This window comes from Mustelus asterias, chromosome 8 (assembly GCF_964213995.1).
Source record: "Mustelus asterias chromosome 8, sMusAst1.hap1.1, whole genome shotgun sequence".
Classification (NCBI taxonomy): Eukaryota; Metazoa; Chordata; class Chondrichthyes; order Carcharhiniformes; family Triakidae; genus Mustelus; species Mustelus asterias.
Genome location: NC_135808.1, coordinates 119,895,210 through 119,919,252, shown reverse-complemented (window position 1 = coordinate 119,919,252; position 24,043 = coordinate 119,895,210). Strand labels below are relative to the sequence as shown.

The window sequence follows — 24,043 nt, the reverse complement described above, 5'->3', positions numbered from 1 at the left end:
AATGGGGATGAGGAGCATATCAGCCATGGTCGACTGGCGGAGCGGACTCGATGGGCCAAATGGCCTAATTCTGCTCCTATACCTTATGAACTTATACCCCAGTTTCACCTCATTCAACAAGGTTGATTTTTGCAACAACATCGTGGCATTCTGAGATCAGTAGCGCGCATCATAGACCCCAAATTCTGGACCATTATGTTACTTAGATGCAAAAAGATTTTGTTTGCGAATTTTTGGTTCTGAATATGGAGATGTGTACACAATGGATCCTACCTGCTTTTTATTAGTTTGGGGTAGGTTTTGACGAGGAAGTCTGAGATGTTTCTCTGGGTAAGATTCTGCAGAATGTCTGTTGTCTGCTGGATTCGCTGTAATGGAGAAAACAACTCATTTGGTCAGAAGCAGCTAGAATTTGCTTCACATTTAAAAAATTTAACAGGCTTCCATTAAATAAATGAAAACAAATGATGCTGGAAATAGTCACCAGGTCAGGCAGCATCTGTGGTGAGAGACAGAGTTAACGCTTCAGGCCGAGATAATCTTCCATCAAAATGGATGAAAGGTCTGATGAAAGGTCACCTCAACATGAAACATTGGGTGGCATTTTTCCAGCGTGCCCCACCCATCGATGGGCGGAGCTAGTAAAATCGCACAAGAGCCGAGAAATTAGGATCAGGCCCGATTTCTCAGCTCTTGTGATTTTAAAGGAGTCGGATTTCCAGTGAGGTCAGCCTCTCAACGGAAATGGGCAAAAGGCTGAATAATTCATTCAAATATATTTTAATGAGGATTGCCATGTGATTAATGAGCCTGGCGCTCAATCGTCCGCGCCCACTTGCCTTTATGGCCTCGCCGGGAGAGGTTCTCTCAGCAAGGAAAATGCCTGCTCCCCATAAAGGGGAACAGCCATGTTGGACTCACCAGTGGAACCGGAGGCCAATAAGGCCCCCCCGGGGAGCACAAGGGCAAGGGGAGTGGCCCTGGGGCAGTGCCAGCGTGGCAGTGCCACCCTGGCACCTTGACACTGCCAGCATGACACCTGGGCAATGCCCACTGGGCAATGCCGGGGGTGGGGCTTGAAGGAGGTGGCCCGATGAGGGGGCCTGCTGCCACTCTGCAAGCGATCAGATTGGTGGGGGGGGGCAGAGTGATCAGTCTGGGCGGCAGGGGGTGCGTGTTGGGGTTTACAATTGGCTGCGGGCCCCATTGACTGTGGCGGAGGGGAGAGTTCGTCAGGCCTCTTGCAGCAGCAGGGACCTGACAGTGTCTCTCTGTCTGTCAGACCCCTGCTGTTGGAATTGCGCATGTGCAGACACAGAGGTCTACGCATGCGCATTAGCTCCCTCTGCAGGCTGGCTGGTGAATTAAGGATGTGGAGATGCCGGCGTTGGACTGGGGTAAGCATAGTAAGAAGTCTCACAACACCAGGTTAAAGTCCAACAGGTTTATTATATATAACCTGGTGTTGTGAGACTTCCTACTGGTGAATTAAACCCAGCCCACTGCCTGCAGCAACTTGTCACAGTCCAGCTCATATTTTCAATGACTAAGTGCATAAGATTGGGCGTGAAAGCTCACCCAAAAAACAGGTCAGGAACTCTCCCATTTTTACGCTAGCTGGACACTTAGAAGCAATCTCATAAAATTCCGCCCATTAACTCTGTATTTCACACAGATGCTTCCTGACCTGCTGAATATTTCCAGCATTGTTTGGTTTTATTTCAGATTTACAGCATCTGCAGCATTTTGCTTTTGTATTCTAACAAAACAAAATTGAACTTGTTGTTATTATCTTTTTCCATTTTCTTTGATAACAGGGTTAGCATTGAACAATGCTTTCCTAAGATATTCTGACACTATCTGTTCTTAACACCACCACGTTCACACATGCACACACACAGGCACACAGACATTTTCACACACACAAAACACACACACACCCAGACATACACACACACACGACGCACAGACATTTTCACACACACAAAACACACACACAAAACACACACACATCCAGACATACACACACACATGCACACAAAGACGCACACACACATGCATACAGACACACACACGCAGACATGCACACACACGACGCACAGACATTTTCACACACACAAAACACACACACAAAACACACACACATCCAGACATACACACACACATGCACACAAAGACGCACACACACATGCATACAGACACACACACGCAGACATGCACACAGAGACACACATGCCCAGACATACACACACACATGCATACACAGACACACACACAGACACACACACACGAACACACATGCACACACACACACATACATGCATGCAGACACACACATGCACAAACACATACACAGACACACATATGCAGCACACACACACACACACGTGCATACAGACACACACATGCACACAGACATATACAAGGACACACACGCGCACACATGCATACAGACACACACATACAGAGACACACACACAAGTACATACACACACAAATACACATATGCAGACACACATATACGTACGCACACACACACACACGCACACACAGTTCTCTTTAATCATTTGAATGAGGAAGGAGTGTAATCTCTACCTGTACTGGAGGAAGACCACCAGCCCCTTCAGGGCAGTCAGGGAGCATGATCAGCTTGCCTCTTGTACTGCACTGGCAGGATGGTGACGAGTTGCGGCCGGAATAGACAGGGGATTGTAGGAGGTTGACAATCACAGGGTCATATTTTGGGATTTTCCAAGCAGAGCTCTGATTACTGCAGGGATAACCCCTGGATTGAAAGAAATACAAGGGTTGTAAGATGCATCAAAACCTTGTCACAGGAATTCTTATATTCAGATATGTATAGCTTGTTTTTAAGAACAATATTGATCTTAAAACATGGGCTGGATTTTTTGGGCTTTTGGCAATGGGCTGGGAGATGGTGGCAGGTTGGTCAGCGGATGGTTCATCGAGCCACTTAAGTAACTACCTAAGGGCCACTTCTATCCCTGTGAGTATTTGCCTGAATCAGGAAGGCTGCATTCCAGTGGGGAAAATCGCCCAGTGCAAACCCGACAGCTTCCCAGTAAACCCCCAGGGAGGAGGTTGCGGGGGGGGTCAGAAAATCATAGAATCTCTACAGTACAGAAGGAAGCTATTCGGCCCATCGAGTCTGTACAAGCCACAATCCCACCAGGCCCTATTCCTGTAACGCCACATATTTACCCTGCTAATTCCTGACACTACGGTCAATTTAGCATGGCCAATCAACCTAACCCGCACATCTTTGGATTGTGGCAGGAAACCGGAGCACCCGGAGGAAACCCACGCAGACACGGGGAGAAAGTCCACACAGTGACCCAAGGCCGATATTGAACCCGGGTCCCTGGCGCTGTGAAACAGCTGTGCTAACCGCTGTTCCACTGTGCCGCCCATAGGGTCAAGGGGGGTGTTCCTGTATGGGCACTCAATGGTCAACGGAAGACACCCCTATTGGCAGTGGCTGTTACCGAGGAGACAGTGATGCTGGTGCTCCTCAGTGCCACACCCCCACCCTCAATCACCAGGGCCTGGCTTCCCTCAGCAAACCTGAAACCGCTTCAAGGGTGCCTGGCCATTGACGCGCCCTCTCCCTACAGCTACAGGTGCAGTCCCCAGCAATGGCCAGGGTTGGTGGTGGCGCTGTTGAACTGCTGGCCCTCTGATTGGGCTAGGACAGGTTGCCATCCTTAATTGGATGGCAACCCCAATAGTGGCCTCCTAATTGGCTGCTGTGGATAGCATACCACCCTGAATTCTTTTTTAGAATGTATTCTTTTGTGGCATGTGGGCATCGCTGGCTGGGCCAACATTTGCTGCCAATCCCTAATTGTCCTTGGTTTGCATTACGGAAGGTATTTAAGAGTCAACCACATTGCTGTGGGTCTGGAGTCACATGTAGGCCAGACCAGGTAAGGAGGGCAGATTTCCTTCCCTAAAGAATCATAGAATCATCGAAACCCTACAGTGCAGAAGAAGGCCATTTGGCCCATCGAGTCTGCACTGATTCATTGACAGAGCATCTTACCCAGGCCAACTACTCGCCCTATCCCTGTAACCCCATCCACTTACCCCGCTAATCCCCCTAACCTACCAAAAGGACATTAGAGACAAGGTGGATTTTAATGACAATATTTTCATTATCACCATTAGTGAGAGAATTCCAGATTTATTCATTGAATTTAAATTCCACCAGCTGCCATGGTGGGATTTGAACCCCTGACAACCCCCCCCCCCCCCCCTCCCCTCCCAGGGCACTAGCCTGGGCCTCTGGATTACTAATCCAATAACATTACCACTCCACCACCATCTCCCGCTGCCACCTGCAGCAGGGGGTAGTTTCCCATTCTCAATCCTGGCAGTGGGGCTCCTGCCGCCTCAAGAAAATCCAGCCCATGATATCAGGAAACAAGGTGGTTAAAATCGGAATCCACTGCCTTACTCAATGGGACTCCCCCTCATACAACGAGTCCCAAATCCAGGGTTATTCACCAACACCTCTGTCAGCTGACTCGTTTCCTTATCCCACGGACGTTCATTGCTATCAAAATAAAGGGAGAGACTCTTATTTAACAAATACACACAATGCAGATCAAGACAAAGATTTTACTTTCTTGATAACTTCTCCGAAGCTTAACAATTTAAGTCAATATTTAGCATCAATGTAACGATAAATTGGGGTGTCCACATTTTCTAAAAATTCATTTACGGGATGTGGGCGTCGCTCGCTAAACCAGCATTTATTGCCTAACCCCAATTGCCCTTTAGCAGGTGGTGGTGAGTTTTCTTCTTGAATGGTTGCAGTCCCTGAGGTGTAGGTACACCCACAGTGCTGTCAGGGAGGGAGTTCAGCATTTTGACCCAGTGACAGTCAGGACGGTGTGTGACTTGGAGGGGAACTTCCAGGCGGTCGTGTCCCCAGCTGTTGGCTACTATTGTCATAGAATCCCGACAGTGCAGAGGGAGGCCATTCGGCCCATCGAATCTGCACCGACTCTCTGACACAGTGTCTTACCTAGGCCCTCTCCCCCACCCTATCCCTGTAACCCCGCACATTTACCATGGCTAACCCACCTAACCTACACATCTTGGGACACTAAGGGACAATTTAGCATGGCCAATCCACTTAACCCGCACATCTTTGGACTGTGGGATGAAACTGGAGCACCCGGAGGAAACACACGAGGACATGGGGAGAATGTGCAAATTCCACAGACAGTCACCCAAGGCAGGAATCGAACCTGGGTGCCTGCCACTATGAGGCAGCAGTGCTAACCATGTTGCTATGGGCTACTGTGCTGCTCTTAGCCTTCTAGATGGTAGTGGTTGTGGATTGGGAAGGTGACCCACCCATTTTCCTATTAACATATCCTGCTATCTAACCTTACACCACTATTAGCACTTTCTTTGGTCTTTGACACAGCCATCAACACTCCCTTTGTCCTGTGTCCATGATATACTGGTCAATCTGTCCTGAGCTCCCACCTACCCCTGACCTTATATTCTGCTCTCCTTCTCCACCCCCCTCTCTAATTATATAATCCATCACATTTCTACCCTCCATTCAGCTTTGATGTTAATTCTGTTCCTCTCTCCACAGATGCTGCCGAGTTTCTGGAGTCTTTCGTGCCTGTAATAATCTTACTGCGGTCAGTCTTCCATCACCAGTCACCCTTTTATTTACAGTGATATCTGAATACATTTCAAGGGCTACAGAATGCAGGTCAATCCCAAGTCTATCGACAACCAGTCTGAGTGGGAGCCAGCTGGTTTTAAACCTCCCCCCTTGCACTGCTCTTTCCCTCTTGGGCCAGCCTCCACTCACCTAATAGGGGAGCTCGTACTCCACGAGGCCCACAGAGAGATCTATTGATGATCCCCCATGACCAGCATAATGTCCATCTAATAAGGACAGATGGGACCTTGGTTTATCACCTCATCCAAAGGACACCTCTGACAATGCAGCACTCCTTCAAGTACTGCATTGAAGTGTCCACCTAGAACATGTATTCAAGCCATGGGTTTCTGACTTAGGCGAGGGAGCTAACATTGAACCGGGATGCGACCTTTAGCCAGTGTTTTGTTGTGGTCTATAAATTAAAGTGTACACAATCTTAAGCTAACCTGAAATGGTCATAACCGGTTTGAGCAGCCCTACCTGAAGAAGGTGAATTGTTTTCCGTACATCCACGGGTGAACCGTTAAGCTTTTATACTCCCCAAATGGAGGGATTATGAGTGAGAAGATCAGAGCCAGTAGCACAAAGTTTGCAGGAAGGAGGAACTGTTGAAAAGGAAGATTTTTAACTCAGTAAAGTAAAGTTTATTTATTAGTCACAAGTAAAGCTTACATTAACACTGCAATGAAGTTACTGTGAAAATCCCCTCATTGTCACACTCCGGTGTCTGTCCGGCTCAGTGTACCCTAACCAGCACGTCTTTCAGACCGTGGGAGAAAACAGGAGCACCCAGAGGAAACCCATGAAGAGACGAGGAGAATGTGCAAACTCCACACAGACAGTGACCCATGTCAGGAATCGAACCCGGGTCCCGGGAGCTGTGAGGCAGCAGTGCTAACCACTGTGCTACCATGCCGTATTGAATCAGCTGCCTAACTCCTGCAGTCAGCACAATTACAATGATGTGGAGATGCCGGCGATGGACTGGGGTGGGCACAGTGAGAAGTCTCACAACACCAGGTTAAAGTCCAACAGGTTTCTTTGGAGTCAGGAGCTTTCGGAGCACTGCCCCTTCATCAGCGCTCTGAAAGCTCGTGATTCCAGATGAACCATAAGACCATAAGACATAGGAGCAAAATTAGGCCACTCGGCCCATCGAGTCTGCTCCGCCATTCAATCATGGCTGATTTTGTTCTCATCCTCATTCTCCTGCCTTTTCCCCACAACCCCTGATCCCCTTACTAATTAAGAATCTATCTATCTTTGTCTTAAAGACACTCAATGATCTGGCCTCCACAGTCTTCTGCGGCAAAGAATTCCACAGATTCACCACTCTCTGGCTGAAGAAATTCCTCCTCATTTCTGTTTTAAAGGATCGTCCCTTTAGCCTGAGGTTGTGCCCTCTGGTTCTAGTTTTTCCTTCTAGTGGAAACATCCTCTCCACGTCCACTCTATCCAGGCCTCGCTGTATCCTGTAAGTTTCAATAAGATCCCCCCTCATCCTTCTAAACTCCAACGAATACAGACCCAGAGTCCTCAACCGTTCCTCATATGACAAGCTCTTCGTTTCAGGGATCATTCTTGTGAATCTCCTCTGGACCCCTTCCAAGGCCAGCACATCCTTCCTTAGATATGGGGCCCAAAACTGCTCACAATACTCCAAATGGGGTCTGACCAGAGCCTTATGCAGCCTCAGAAGTACATCACTGCTCTTGTATTCTAGCCCTCTTGACATGAATGCTAAGATTGCATTTGCCTTCCTAACTGCCGACTGAACCTGCACGTTAATCTTAAGAGAATCTTGAACAATGACTCCCAAGTCCCTTTGTGTTTCTGATTTCCTAAGCATTTTCCCATATAGAAAATAGTCTATGCCTCCATTCCTTCTTCCAAAGTGCATAACTTCACATTTTTCCACATGTTATTCCATCTGCCACTTCTTTGCCCACTCTCCGAACCTGTCCAAATCCCTCTGCAGCCTCCCTACTTCCTCAATACTACCTGCCCCTCTACATAACTTTGTATCATTTGCAAACTTAACAACAGTACCTTCTGTTCCTTCCTCCAAATCGTTAATGTATATTGTGAAAAGTTGTGGTCCCAGCACTGACCCCCTGAGGCACACCACTAGTCACCAGCTGCCATCCTGAAAAAGACCCCTTTACCCCCACTCTCTGCCTTCTGCCAGTCAACCAATCCTCTATCCATGCCAAGATCTTACCCGTAACATCATGGGCACTTAATTTATTTAACAGTACCCAATACGACACCTTGTCAAAGGCCTTCTGGAAATCTAAATAAATCACGTCCACTGGTTCTCCTTTATCTAACTTCCTTGTTACCTCCTCAAAGAACTCTAACAGATTTGTCAGACATGACCTCCCCTTGACGAAGCCGTGCTGACTCAGTCCTACTTTATCATGCACTTCCAAGTACTCTGCGATCTCATCTTTAATAATGGACTCTAAAATCTTGCCAGTGACCAAAGTCAGGTTAACCGGCCTATAATTTCCCATCTGCTGCCTCCCTCCCTTCTTAAACAGCGGTGTTACATTAGCTACTTTCCAGTCCTCTGGTACCCTCCCTGCCTCCAGTGATTCCTGAAAGATCACCACCAATGCCTCCACAATTTCCTCAGTTATCGCTTTTAGAACCCTGGGGTGTAGTCCATCCGGTCCAGGTGATTTATCCACCTTCAGACCTTTCAGTTTCCCCAGAACCTTCTCCTTAGTGATGGCCACTACACTCACCTGTGCCCCCTGACTCTCCCGGAGCTCTGGCATCCCACTGGTGTCTTCCACTGTGAAGACTGATGCAAAGTGACTACTCAGTTCCTCTGCCATTGCTTTGTTTCCTATTATTACTTCTCCAGCCTCATTTTCCAGTGGTCCAATGGCTATTTTTGCCTCTCTCTTACCTTTTATATATCGAAAAGATTGGTGAAGGCATTGCCATGGGGAATGAACATGGGAATGGCTGACCCCAAACTTGGTTTAGCTGTAAAAGACGCAATGCATGGACATGCTCCTTCTGTTTACACAGGACAAGCCCCTGTGTAACTTTTCTTGTGCTATTGGAAGCTACTGCAGTCTTCATTTGTTAAGTTACAACGCACTACAACACTGCTCAAGGCAAAAGCACATCCTGGGAACAACTTAGATCAGCCTGGGCCTGATACTTTTCATTGTACCTGTGCCAAGAAGTCCTTCTGACTGCGAATAGCGTGGTTGAATCTTTTGATAAACAATGCCTTGAACTGTTGTTTGATCAGTTCTGAACCTTTAATCTGCCTGGAGCCTTTGCCATCGTTTGCAGCCAGTTCCTGCTTGTCGATTGTAGGCTCGGAAGCCCCAGCAGTGGCGGGATCTGTGCTTCCCGCCGGTGGTTCCCCATTCGCTTTTCCCTCAGAAGCCGATGGTTTCCTTTCACAACTTTGCCTTTTCTCCGGATCTTGTCCATTCTGGGAAGTTGCTTTGGAGGCTGAACAGATTTAAAATATTGCCAACATTTCAATTTTTCGACAAAACATTGGAAAGATATTGGTTTTATTTATGAGGTTTAATCTTATTATTTGATCAATTGAACAATATAAATTAGGAACAAATACAGAAGTGAATATCTGTCCTTCATTTAGTCACAAGTTTTCCAAAGTTTTCCGATTTATATTAAATAGAAACAAAGAAAATAGGAGCAGGAGGAGGCCATTCGGCCCTTTGAGCCTGCTCTGCCATTCATTACGATCACGGCTGATCATCAAATTCAATATCCTGATCCCCCTCCCAAATTGACTCCTGATCTGTAAGGAGAGGAAAGAGCTGACTTTTCGAGTCCAGATGACCCTTTGTCAAAATAAGCTTTGACGAAGAGTCGTCTGGATTGGAAACATCAGCTCTTTCCTCTCCTTACAGATGCTGCCAGACCTGCTGAGATTTTCCAGCATTTTCCCTTTTGGTTTCAGATTCCAGCATCCGCAGTAATTTGCTTTCATTACTTGACTCTCTGTCTCTTAGTTCATTGATTCAAAATATTGTTTCTCATCTATAAATCCTTTCGTGGCCTGTCCAAGGCCTCCTTCATACTTCTGGCCTTGCCTGAGCCCTTCATTCCTGGCCTGCCTTGTACGCCTCGCGCTCCTCCCTCCCCCATTCTACCACTGGGAGCAGAACTTTCAGCCTTTTTAATCTTCTCCTCCTTTCTCCACTTCCTTCCTATAAAACACACAACTCGACTGCATTTCCTAACTCCCCCACCAGTTTATGGCAATTTCTCTCTTGAAGTGACAAAGTCTTTGAGAAATCTTCGTTCTCCTTCATGGCTGTCGGCATGGTTATTAGCAGCATTTATATAGCACCTCTAACACAGTAAAACAGCTCGAGGTGCATCCCAGAAGTGTTCACGAACAAAACTTCTCACCGAGACACTTCAGTTGATATTCGGACAGGAGACTAAAAGCTTGGTCAAAGAGGTTTGTTTTGAGAACAGCTTGAAAGAAGGAGAGAGAGAAAGAGACAGACAAATGTAGAGCAGGAATTTCATACCCATGACAATATGAAGGCAGTGAAGGAAATTGGGAATGTGTGATAGGCCAGCAATCTAATTGAAGAAGGAAATAAAAATGGGAGGTATTAGTTCTGAGATTTCCAGCATCTGCAGTATTCTGCTTCCCGATTATCTTCAGGAGATGTGGGTGCAACCAGAATGATGATGATGAGGATATCAGATGATAAATCTATTTAGGAATAGGTAGCTCAGTGTACCATATAATACACATTAAAGGCTCCAACATCCAAAAGATGTTAAATAAATTCCACACAAAATGCTATTTTTTTTTATTCATGAGATGTGGGTGGGAAATTTGGCATGTCAGCTACGACTCTCACCAACTTCTACAGATACACCATAGAAAACATTCTTTCTGGTTGTATCACAGCTTGGTATGGGTCCTGCTCTGTCCAAGACTGCAAGAAACTACAAAGGGCTGTGAACGAAGCCCAGTCCATCACTCAAACTAGCCCCCATCCATTAACTCTGTCTACACTTCCTGCTGCCACGGAAAAGTAAGGCAAGACCACAATTGGAATACTGTGTGCAGTTCTGGTCACCCTATTATAGAAAGGATATTATTAAACTAGAAAGAGTGCAGAAAAGATTTACTAGGATGCTACCGGGGCTTGATGGATTGAGTTATAAGGAGAGGCTGAATAGACTGGGATTTTTTTCTCTGGAGCGCAGAAGGCTGAGGGTGATATTATCGAGGTCTATAAAATAATGAGGGACATAGATCAGCTACATAGTCAATATCTTTGACAATATGGTCGAATTTCTGATTCAGATGGAAGAGGAGAAAGTTTGATCTCAAACCAGTGTCCTCTGTTTGAACAGAGGGAAATATGATAGGATGAGGGATGAATTGGCTAAGGTAGACTGGGAGAGCAGGCTGGCAGGTAGGATAGCTGAGGAACAGTGGAGGATTTTTAAGGAGATCCTTTTCAGTTCTCAGCAAAAATATATTCCAGCAAAAAACAAGGATTGTAAGAAAAGGGAGAACCAGCCGTGGATAACGAAGGAAATAAAGGAGAGTATTAAAATAAAAACAGCTGCGTACAGAGTGGCCAAAAATCGTGGAGAAACAAGTGATTGGGAAAAATTTAAGAAACAACAAAGAGAGACTAAGAAAGCGATAAAGAAAGGAAGGATAGACTATGAAGCTAGGCTAGCAATTAATATAAAAAATGATAGTAAAAGTTTTTATAAATATATAAAAAGGAATAGAGTGGCTAGAGTGAATGTTGGACCCTTGGAGGACGAGAGGGGGGAGTTAATAGTGGGAAATGAGGATATGGCTGAGTCTTTAAATACGTTTTTTGTGTCGGTCTTCACGGTGGAGGACACAAATAGTTTGCCAAATATTAACGATAGAGGGTTGGCAGCAGGAGAAATACTTAATACGATTAATGTTACCAGAGAGGCAGTGCTGGGTAGACTAATGGGACTGAAGGTGGACAAGTCCCCGGGTCCGGATGGAATGCATCCCAGGGTATTGAAAGAAATGTCAGAGGTAATAGTGGATGCGTTAGTGATTATTTATCAAAACTCGTTGCATTCTGGGGTAGTGCCGGTTGATTGGAAAACGGCTAATGTTACGCCGCTGTTTAAAAAAGGAAGGAGACAAAAGGCGGGTAACTATAGGCCGGTCAGCTTAACATCTGTAGTAGGGAAAATGCTGGAATCCATTATTAAAGAGGAGATAGCAGGGCATCTGGATAGAAATGGTTCGATCAATCAGACGCAGCATGGATTCATGAGGGGAAAGTCGTGCTTGACGAACATGTTGGATTTTTATGAAGATGTGACGAGGGCGGTTGATGGAGGAGAACCGGTGGATGCGGTGTTTTTGGATTTCCAAAAGGCGTTTGATAAGGTGCCCCATAAAAGGCTGCTGAAGAAGATTAGGGCACACGGAATTGGGGGTAGTGTGTTAAAGTGGATTGGGGACTGGCTATCCGACAGGAAGCAAAGAGTCGGAATAAATGGGTGTTTTTCCGGTTGGAGGAAGGTAACTAGTGGCGTGCCGCAGGGATCGGTACTCGGGCCGCAACTGTTTACCATTTATATAGATGATCTGGAGGAGGGGACGGAGTGTAGGGTAACGAAGTTTGCAGATGACACAAAGATAAGTGGAAAAGTGAATCGTGTGGAGGACGGAGAAGATCTGCAGAGAGATTTGGACAGGCTGAGTGAGTGGGCGAGGATATGGCAAATGGAGTATAACGTTGAGAAATGCGAGGTTATACACTTTGGAGGAAATAATAACAAATGGGATTACTATCTCAATGGAAACAAATTAAAACATGCTACCGTGCAAAGGGACCTGGGGGTCCTTGTGCATGAGACGCAAAAGCCCAGTCTGCAGGTACAACAGGTGATCAAGAAGGCAAATGGGATGTTGGCCTATATTGCGAGGGGGATAGAATATAAAAGCAGGGATGTCTTGATGCACCTGTACAGGGCATTGGTGAGGCCGCAGCTGGAATACTGTGTGCAGTATTGGTCCCCTTATATGAGGAAGGATATATTGGCATTGGAGGGAGTGCAGAGAAGGTTCACCAGGTTGATACCGGAGATGAGGGGTTTGGATTATGAGGAGAGGCTGAGGAGATTGGGTTTGTACTCGTTGGAGTTTAGAAGGATGAGGGGGGATCTTATGGAGACTTATAAGATAATGCGGGGGCTGGATAGGGTGGAGGCGGAGAGATTCTTTCCACTTAGTAAGGAAGTTAAAACTAGAGGACACAGCCTCAAAATAAAGGGGGGTCGGTTTAAGACAGAGTTGAGGAGGAACTTCTTCTCCCAGAGGGTGGTGAATCTCTGGAATTCTCTGCCCACTGAGGTGGTGGAGGCTACCTCGCTGAATATGTTTAAAGCGCGGATGGACGGATTCCTGAGCGGTAAGGGAATTAAGGGTTATGGGGATCAGGCGGGTAAGTGGTACTGATCCACGTCAGATCAGCCATGATCTTATTGAATGGCGGGGCAGGCTCGAGGGGCTAGATGGCCTACTCCTGCTCCTATTTCTTATGTTCTTATGTTCTTTTCCCAAAGGTAGGGGAGTCTAAAACTAGAGGGCATAGATTTAAGGTGAGAGGGGAGAGATACAAAAGTGTCCAGAGAGGCAATTTTTTCACACAGAGGGTGGTGAGTGTCTGGAACAAGTTGCCTGAGGTAGTAGAGGCGGGGACAATTTTGTCTTTTAAAAAGCATTTAGACAGTTACATGGGTAAGATCGGGATAGAGGGATATGGGCCAAATGCGGGCAATTGGGACTAGCTTAGGGGTTTTTAAAAAAAGGGCAGCATGGACAAGTTGGGCCGAAGGGCCTGTTTCCATGCTGTAAACCTCTATGACTCCATAAAAGCAGCCAGCATAATCAAGGACACACGCACCCTGGACATTCTCTCTTCCACCTTCTTCCATCGGGAAAAAGATCTAAAAGTCTGAGATCATGTAACAACCGACTTAAAAACAGCTTCTTCCCTGCTGCCATCAGACTTTTGAATGGACCTACCTCGCATTAAGTTGATCTTTCTCTACACCCTAGCTATGACTGTAACACTACATTTTGCACTCTCTCCTTTCCTTCTCTATGTATGGTATGCTTTGTCTGTCTCGTGCGCAAGAAACAATATTTTTCATTGTATACCAATACATGTGACAATAATAAATTAAGTTTATTGATTATCTCTGTGGGCATTTAGGAGTCAACCACATTGCTGTGGATCTGGAGTCACATGTAGGCCAGAGCAGGTAAGGATGGCAGATTTCCTTCCCTAAAGGACATTAATGAACCAGATGGCTTTTTACGATAATCGTTAGACTTTTAGTTCCAGATTTTTATTGAATTCAAATTTCACCATCTGCCATGGTGGGATTCAAACCCGGGACCCCAGAGCATTACCTGGGGTCTCTGGATCACTAGCCCAGCGATAATACCACTGTGCCACCTGCCTCCCTGAATTATTTCACTTGAAAGCAATGAGGATCCATGCTAAAACCTGGGAGCGGATGAGAACCTATCTGAAGGCTGAGGCGGATGATACTTTTCTTCAGGTATCAATTCTGTTTTAATGCAATGGTAAACTTGGAAATCAGGAACTCAATGGAAACTGATGAAGTAAACAAATGAAATAGTGAAGAGGGGCGAGACAATGTTCCCCGCAGAAAAGCTGGGAAAAATTGACTTTGGAGTGAGGTGACCGCCAGGTATATAAAATAGCAAACGGAAAGGACAGACGCGATGGGCAGGAATAAAGATGACAATAAATGTTGCTGAAAAGAGAGACATGCTGCTGAAGTTTTTCATTTTGTACTCATCAGGACAAACATAAGAATGCCAAATTTCAAATGATCACAACAATTTATACCACAGGAGAGCATGGTGCTGATTGGTTGTTAAGTCGACTGCGATTAATGAAAAGTGTCAGTACCATGTCTCTCTTCTCAGCAGTTTTCAAGTTCTGTACCTATCAAGTGAAAATTGACAATTTAATATATAAAAGGGAATATGCTTTGTACCAAAATTATTCCTTCCCCTTTCGAGTTTTGAAATGACATTTCAATGTGATTACATTTGCTGGTTATCAAACATGTTATTTTGCGCTTTCACGCAAGTATATGTCTGACAACCTAATAATTAGGCACACATGTAATTACACATCGTCACATCAATGAGACATCCCGGTTCCATAACCCTTTTGTTCTTCCATTTAACTTGAGTATCACTTAAAAGTGTCTTTTGCACCAGACGTTTCTGAAATGATTATTTTCCAGATGATGAGAGGGTGTTCTTCCTGGGGTAAAGATAATGTTGTGGATAACGATTAAAGGAAAGGCACGCCTTGCCTGATGGCTCAGCAGGTTTATTTAGAGAGACGCCAAACTCTTCACATGGGGAAAGACCGGTTCCTGCACTGCACTGACATAGCTCATCTCATTCACAGCGGCAATACCCTCAGACTTTGGATTAAGGAGAGAAAAATAAAAATCTGCCAGGGTTCTCAGTCCTCGACACTAACCAGAAGTGCCTGAGGTCTTGTGGTACGGTGGTTGTGTCCCCATCTCTGAACCAACAGCTATGAGTTCAAATTAAATTTCAGGGCTTTAGGACCATGGAAGGTGCATTCTTATCGTGGCCAATGTGTCTGATCGTGATATGGAGATGCTGGACTGGGCTGGGCACAGTAAGAAGTCTCACAACATCAGCTTAAAGTCCAACAGGTTTATTTGGAATCATGAGCTTTTGGAGCGCTGCTCCTTCATCAGGTGAGTACGGTTTGTGGTGTTGATGGCAGCCATGATGCGGAGATGCCGGCATTGGGCTAGGGTGGGCACAGTAAGAGGTCTCACCACACCAGGTTAAAGTCCAACAGGTTTAGAAACATAGAAGAAACATAGAAAAACTACATAACAAAACAGGCCCTTCAGCCCCACAAGTTGTGCCGAACATATCCCTACCTTTTAGGCCTACCTATAACCCTCCATCCTATTAAGTCCCATGTACTCTTAAAAGACCCTATTGAGTTTGTCTCCACCACCACTGACGGCAGCCGATTCCACTCACCCACCACCCTCTGAGTGAAAAACTTCCCCCAACATCTCCCCCGTACCTACCCCCCAGCACCTTAAACCGGTGTCCTCTCGTCGCAGCCATTTCCACCCTGGGAAAAAGCCTCTGAGAGTCCACCCGATCTATGCCTCTCAACATCTTATATACCTCTATTAGGTCTCCTCTCATCCTACGTCTCTCCAAGGAGAAAAGACCGAGCTCCCTCAGCCTATCCTCATAAGGCATACCACTCAATCCAGGCAACATCCTTGTAAATCTCCTCTGCACCCTTTCAATCTTTTCCACATCCTTCCTGTAATGAGGCGACCAGAACTGAGCACAGTACTCCAAGTGGGGTCTGACGAGGGTCTTATATAGCTGCATCATTATCCCCGGACTCCTAAACTCAATCCCTCAATTGATAAAGGCCAGCACACCATACGCCTTCTTAACCACCTCCTCCACCTGCGGGGCCGATTTTAGAGTCCTATGGACACGGACCCCAAGGTCCTTCTTATCCTCTACAGTACTAAGAGTCTCTCCCTTTATATTGTACTCCTTCATCCCATTTGACCTGCCAAAATGGACCACTACGCATTTATCTGGGTTGAAGTCCATCTGCCACTTCTCCGCCCAGTCTTGCATCCTATCTATGTCCCTCTGTAAATTCTGACATCCCTCCAGACTATCCACAACCCCACCAACCTTTGTGTCGTCGGCAAACTTACCAACCCATCCCTCCACTTCCTCATCCAGGTCATTTATGAAAATGACAAACAGCAAGGGTCCCAGAACAGATCCCTGGGGCACACCACTGGTGACCGACCTTCATTTAGAAAAAGACCCATCTATACCCACTCTCTGCCTCCTTTGGGCAAGCCAGTTCTGGATCCACAGGGCAGCAGCCCCTTGGATCCCATGCCCTCTCACTTTTTCTAGAAGCCTTGCATGGGGGATCTTATCGAACGCCTTGCTAAAATCCATATAAATCACATCTACCGCTTTCCCTTCGTCAATGTGTTTAGTCACATTTTCGAAGAACTCCACCAGGCTCATAAGGCACGATCTGCCTTTGACAAAGCCATGCTGAGTATTCTTGAGCATACTAAACCTCTCTAAATGCTCATAAATCTTGTCCCTCAGGATCTTCTCTATCAGCTTACCAACCACTGAGGTTAGACTCACTGGTCGGTAATTTCCTGGACTATCCCTATTCCCCTTCTTGAAAATAGGGACCACATCTGCAATCCTCCAATCCTCCAGCACCTCCCCCGTCTCCATCAACGACGCAAAGATCATCGCCAGAGGCTCTGCAATCTCTTCCCTCGCCTCCCACAGGTTTATCTGGGGCTTGCTTCCAAACCTGCCAGCATGGACCAGGAAAATTCAGCCCCAGATATCTCTTCCCTCGCCTCCCACAGGTTTATTTGATATCACAAGCTTTCGGAGCGGATGGACTCACCTGATGAAGGAGCAGTGCTCCGAAAGCTCGTGATTCCAAATAAATCTGTTGAACTTTAACCTGGTGTTGTGAGACTTCTCACTGTGCCTGATGACAGACGGCAAGAGTGGGAGAGACTCCTGGTCAGCCATTCTGCAGAAGGCAAAGGCAAACCACTACAATACCTTGTCAAGCATAATAACGGACCAATCCAATGGAAGTTGGATGGTGGCCAACACCCTCTTAGGGCGAGGGAGGAGGAGAAGTGTCTGTATGTGGACATTAGGCTTCGGCCATGATGCCCCTCTATAACCAAATACTCAACACATGAATAATGGGCGGTACCAATACTGAGCTGCATTACTAGCTTCAGTAGAGGAGGCAAGGATGGATAATTGGACAAAGAAACACTTCAGTATACTTATACACTGGCAGGAGCATTGACATCATTGCATGAACTCTGCAGCTACACACTTCTGATTGAGTGCAACACTGTGGCAGCACATGGGGGTCCCAAGCCCGGGAACCAGCAGGGTAATATTCCCCCTAATTGGCCACCTCCATTAAGGGTGGCTAGCAGGCCCTCCACGCTGCTGGCCCAATTACTGACAGCTCTGGAGTTTTGCCAGCCTTGATTGAGGCGGGTGACCCTGAGGCAGTTCAAGGCTGTGATGGCGCTTCAACATGGAGGCACCTTCAGAGGTGTGGAGGCAAATAAAAAATGATCGGGGCCGAAGCTTCTGGGCTCCTCAGAGTGAAGGGGAAATTCTCCGAGGGAAACGTTAGGGCTACAAGTGGGTCCTCTCCAGCCTGCTGCTCTGTCCATGGGGCATGGAGCCTTTGGTTCCGGCAGGGCCCTCTCTCGTGAGCTGGCAGCCTCCGGACATGGTGAGGAGGTGGCTTGGTTGGTGGCAAAATACCAGCGAAGCTCCAAAAGCACCCCCCTAATAGCAATCTTAACGATGTTAACTGGCTTCCTGCTTCATCCAATTCTATTCCTAGCCCACCAGTGAGAAACTTCCCTGGTCTTGGGAATGCATTGGGGAGCCATCCGTCCTGACTGTCGCCATTTTCCTGGCCATCCTTGCTTCCAAACCTGCCAGCATGGACCAGGAAAATTCAGCCCCAGATGTCAGAGATACCCACGCTGGCTGGTGTACCAGACAGAATGGGAACTGTTGCACAATGTCAAGGCTGCATACGTCCAGAAACTCACTAACAGGACTACAATCGGGCTTTGGTTTATCTAGTGATTTTGTACATTTTTAAAACTCAACTCATTGATGTTAGGGGCGGCACGGTGACAGAGTGGTTAGTACTGCTGCCTCACAGTGCCAGGGACCCGGGTTCAATTCCGGCCTCGGGTTACTGTCTGTGTGGAGTCTACACATTCTCCCCGTGTCTGCGTGGGTTTCCTCCGAGTGCTCCGGTTTCCTCCCACAGTCCAAAGATGTGCAGGTTAGGTTGATTGGCCATGCTAAATTCCACCTTAGTGTCAGGGGGTCTAGCAAGGTAAATATGGAGGGGTTATGGGGATGGGGCATGGGTGGGATTGTTGTCGGTGCAAGCTTGATGGGCTGAATGGCCCTCTTCTGCACTGCAGGGATTCTATGATTCTTTAATTGGTATCCTTCATCTAATAGGATAAATAATTGTGCCCTTCCTGGTGATATTTTTGAGCTGTACAGTGTGGTATAGTCAGTAACTTGTGATTTTTGTCATGGACATAGACTGTGGTGTGTTGGCAACTGGCATCGTCTATTGTTGGTAAGGTGCTTAGTCCAACTCCTGGTATTTCATCCTTTGAAGTAAACTTTTGAGGGCTTTAAAAGCTTGGAGAGCAAAATCCAAAGAAGTAGCGATTAGCTCCTCCATTAATAATGTGGAAGTTATTAAATTTAATGCCCCATAATTACCTTTCTTTCCCAGTCAGCAGAGCTGTTCTGAAGAATGATTTCTGTGGTGGTGATGGGGGGGGGGAACACATTCTCAACGCCATTCATTATGAAGGGATTTGTTTTTCTTGTAGTCGGGCCAGAGATTTTGGAACTGTAATGTTTGTAGATGTGTCGTAATGACTTTTGAACTGCTGCACTGGTTTCCATCACAGATAGTGTCGGGAACTGAGTTCAAAGGGCAAGATCAGAAATGTCGATAACCAAAATGGGAACTCAAAAAAAAATTAGTTAACTTGCTTGTTGAATCAAGAATCTGATTTTTTATTCAAAATTTGATACAGTAATTAATTATGGGATGAATGTAGCTTTATAAGTTTATGCAGCTGGGACCAAAAGAAAAATTAAGTTACGTTTATTTATTAGTCACATAACACTGCAATGAAGTTACTGTGAGAATCCCCTAGTCACCACACTCCGGCACCTGTTCGGGTACACTGAGGGAGAATTTGGCATGGCCAATGAATCAAACCAGCACGTCTTTCGGACTGTGGGAGGAAACCGGGGCACCCGGAGGAAACCCACGCAGACACAGGGAGAATGTGCAGACTCCGCACAGACAGTGACCCAATCTGGGAATCGAACCCTGGCGTGTGAGGCGGCAGTGGTAACCACTGTGCCACCATGCCATCCAATCTTACCTACCCATTTGAGTATACATAATTCCCCACTTGGCATTTCCCACTATACCAAAGGTTTATGTGTCAGAGACTGACAGTGAAAAATATCCAAATTTCCAATGTAAGTACCAAGAACATTAACATGTCAAATTGAATCATAGAATGGTTACTGCGCAGAAAGAGGCCATTCGGCCCACTATAAGAACCTTTGCACATTGGTGTCAGAGATATGCACATAAATTAAGAATGAAATCTGCAGGAGAATAGGATATCCAGGAAGGGATGATCCAGGATTCATATTTTGAGATAAAACTATTGACACAGAAGACACTGATACATGCTCAGCAAAATTGTGGTTTGATATTTTATGTCTTAATGTAGAATTAAGAGACCGAATGATTCGAACTTCCTTTGTGCTCACCATTATTAGCTTCAACGTTGACAACTGTTGCCTTGCGTTCCTCTCTAAGGCCTGCTTCAGATTTTCTCGGTATTAGAGAGTCTTGCAAAGATCACGATTAGCAAAGAAAAGAACAATGATTAAGGAAATTATTAGTAAAGTGAATTAGTGGTTTGACTTTTGGTCAAGATTATACATTGGGCAAGACCTTGCTGGAGGGAATTCCCTATTCATTAGAATTTGTTAGACCATAGAATCTCTACAGTGCAGAAGGAGGCCATTCGGCCCATTGAGTCTGCACCGACCACAATCCTACCCAGGCCCTATTCTCGTAACCCCTCATATTTACCCTGCTAATTCCCCTAACACTAGGGTCAATTTAGCATGGCCAATCCACCTAACCTGCACATCTTTGGACTGTGGGAGGAAACCGGAGGAAACCCACGCAGACTTGGGGAGAATGTGCAAACTCTGCACAGACAGTGACCCAAGGCCGGGATTGAACCTGGGTCCCAGGCGCTGTGAGGGAGCAGTGCGAACCACTGTGCCACCGTGGCACCCTTAGTTAGATCTTAGATCTTAGTTAGATCTTGTTGGCCAGAATTCCGCATTACTTAGACTGTGTTAGATCTTATTTAGATCTTAGTTAGATCTTGCTGGAGGGAATTCCCGATTAGCTAGACATGGCTGCCCCTGCAAGTTGTTGAAAACAGCAGCAAGGGCAATGGGGCATTGAGCCCTCTCTGTATCTCACTGAAAGATTAAGGAAGATACATAGGAATAACTGAGAAGAAAGCTCGTATTAGTGTTGCTGCAAATTCAATACAGAAAGGAAAAGAGAGGGAAAGGATGAAGAGAGGAAGAAAAAAAAATAAAAAGTAATGTTTTGTTTTGAATTTGGCATTTTCAAAGTCTTATAGTTTACCTGACTGAAAGGGACATTGTTCATTTTCTGGGCCAGAGAGGATGCTGGCATTGTAATACCATTCGTCACATCATTAAAAAGTACTTATGCTGCTAATTATCAAACCCAATTTAGAGTGGTGAGATTAATGAGCAATTATTGTGCAAAACCAGCAAGTAGTTGAAAGGAGCAGGAAGGCTAAGAACGTGATGGCATTTGTGTCAAATGAGCAGAGGAGCTGCATATATCGAACAGTAAATTCCCCCTGAGCCCTGGAATTTGCAGGCCGATTTGGTACGTGAATTAAACTTGTCCAGCAAGGTCCAGCCAGTAATGTATAATCTCCAGGATTTTTGAGGGTTAAGGTTGCTTCAGTGCAACATATTCCATTATAGATCCACAGTTAGAGTTCTATAATCATCTAGAACATCAGCAAAAGCAAAGCCGTAGGCTGTTCCTGACTATTTCCTTTGCCGCGCACATATCTTCTCCCAAAGACGATGGAATGGCAGAGTCTTTATTTTGTTAAGCAGAAGCTAATTAACTGTGCAAAAGATGCAAATTTCTACTTCCGTTAATTTGCAATGTGGCGTTAGATATACTAGTCTAGATCAAATAAATTTGTAAGCTCACACTTCACCATCAACAGAGAAGATGTAACTCAAATAAAGTCACAGTGATCACAGCAAGATGTCAGATTAGGCTCAGTAGTAACACTCTTGGAGAAAGAAGGTGATGGGTTCAAACCACATTCCACTCCACAATCTAGATTGACATTTCTTAAGTTTTAAGTTTATTTATTAGTCACAAGTAGGCTTACATTAACACTGCAATGAAGTTACTGTGAAAATCACCTAGTCGCCACACTCTGGCACCTGTTCTGATACACTGAGGGAGAATTTAGCATGGCCAATGCACCTAACCAGCACACCTTCCGGACTGTGGGAGGAAACCAGAGCACCCGGAGGAAACCCACGCAGACACGAGGAGAACGTGCACACGCCACACTGAGTGCACTGCCCCTTTAAATTTTTTTAATGTGGTTGTGAAGGGTGGTAATTTAAAGGGGCCGACCTGTGCTCAGCCTGTGTGTGTGTGTGTGTGTGTGCGTGGGGGAGGGGGGGGGGGGGAGTTGCTACGCAGCCGTGCACCTCTGAAAGAACATTAGTCCTGAGCTTGAGAAGGCTGCTATATAAATGCAATCATGTTCATTATTGAAGCTGTATTTAAACTTCATCAAAAGCACAGCCTCTATACCCGACATGTTCCACATCAATCACAGTCTCGGTATTCTCAGGTATGCCTTGCCTACCTGTTCTGTGCAGGGGATCTTCTGTAGCCTTTAAGAATATCTGAAAATGAACAAACAATGGTGTTAGATTATCGGTGCCTCTCAGCTCTTTCACAAAGCAAATCTCATCTGAAAACATTATTCAGAAGGAAAATACCCAATACTGAGCTCAGTCAGGACAAGTGATAGGCAGCTTAGATGAGTAGTTACTTTGACCTTGTCCGCTCAGCAAATGGCGGCCTGGACTCCTGCTGGTTACGATGATATCTGAAGTGCCATTTGACTCGACAAAGCAAACTGTGCCCAATTAACTTCATACTGGCCTCCTTCAGTGCTGTCGGATTTTCGGATTCTGTGAATGGATTTGCTCTAACTTTAAGCTTATACCCCATGATCTGGATTCCCTGACCAGAGGAAATAGCTTTCGTTTCCGTAACCCCATGTATTTACCCCGCTAATCCCCATAAACTACACACCTATGTTCTGTCGGAGAGCCGGTGCAGACTTGATGGGCCAAATGGCCTCCTTCTGCACTTGTAGGGATTCGATGAAGCCTCACACACAACACCAGGTCAAAATCCAACAGGTTTATTTGGAATCATGAATTTTCAGAGCGCTGCTCCTTCATCAAGTGACTCACATGATGAAGGGGCAGTGCACCGAAAGCTCATGATTCCAAATAAACCCGTTGGACTTTAACCTGGTGTTGTGAGGCTTCTTACGGTGCCCACCCCAGTCCAACGCCAGCATCTCCACATCAGGGATTGTATGATTCTACATACCCTCAGCTCCTTTACTCAGCACCTCAACTCGACCACTCGTTAATCTCCTACATGCAAGGGAACACGTCCCTAATCTACACAAGCCATACAAGAATACAAGCAGCATCTTTAAATAGCTAACACTTCACAATTCGGAACAGGGCCAATGTCCCAATGGGTGTGAAACCCAACGTTTGCATCGACTGTTCCAACCCGAAATCATGCATTTCATACAACTGCTGCAAAGCAGCAATGCAGCATCGCATTTCACAGCAATCAGAGTCGTCGCATTGCTGCACCATGAGAAGTAACCAGCAGCGACCTTGCAGACTAACAGCCCGCTCGCCTGTGTGCCAATTGAGACTCTTAATTGGCCAATTATTGGTTATTCAAGGGTCTCCTCCCACCTCCACTGTGGTTTTGATCACAGCAGCCGGTGGCAGGGCCAAGTGTTGACCTTGTTGCCAGGGTGTTTGGGGGAGGGGGTTAGCTGTGGTTTGGGCACCTTGCACCCTAAAGAGGCCCACTGAAGGTAGTTTCTGCACCCTAACCCACAGCATGCCCAACCCTTCCCCCCTACCCTCCCCACCCCTACACCCCCAGCACTGACCACGTTCCTGACCTGCCCCCTCACCACCGCCTGCCTGTCTGAAACCCCGAAGCCGGCGCCATGGCAGCTCTTCGAGGGCTGTCCGCAGTCCTAGCAGCGGTCACCGCTTCCAGTCGCACTGCTCAGGCTGGAGAGCCACCAGCCAATCAAATAGAAGTCCCAGCTTGTGCCTGTTACCAGCCTGATGGTCATGAAATGGCCGCAAGCGACCCCGCCAAGTAGAGGTGGGTTCAGGGGTCACTGCCG

The 24,043-nt window shown here is 46.3% G+C and overlaps 1 protein-coding gene across 1 annotated transcript in view; it reads right to left on the bottom strand.

Annotated features, from left to right (window-relative positions):
• abca4b (ATP-binding cassette, sub-family A (ABC1), member 4b) overlaps nt 1-24,043 on the bottom strand; it is a 136,857-nt gene that overhangs the window by 35,197 nt on the left and 77,617 nt on the right. The window contains exons 25-31 of the mRNA XM_078218844.1: nt 22,448-22,487; nt 20,253-20,333; nt 8,904-9,193; nt 6,194-6,318; nt 4,478-4,576; nt 2,596-2,785; nt 274-368 (exon numbers count right to left, since the gene is read on the bottom strand). Of these exons, the coding sequence (XP_078074970.1) occupies nt 274-368; nt 2,596-2,785; nt 4,478-4,576; nt 6,194-6,318; nt 8,904-9,193; nt 20,253-20,333; nt 22,448-22,487 (920 nt within the window). The remainder of the gene's footprint in view (nt 1-273; nt 369-2,595; nt 2,786-4,477; nt 4,577-6,193; nt 6,319-8,903; nt 9,194-20,252; nt 20,334-22,447; nt 22,488-24,043) is intronic.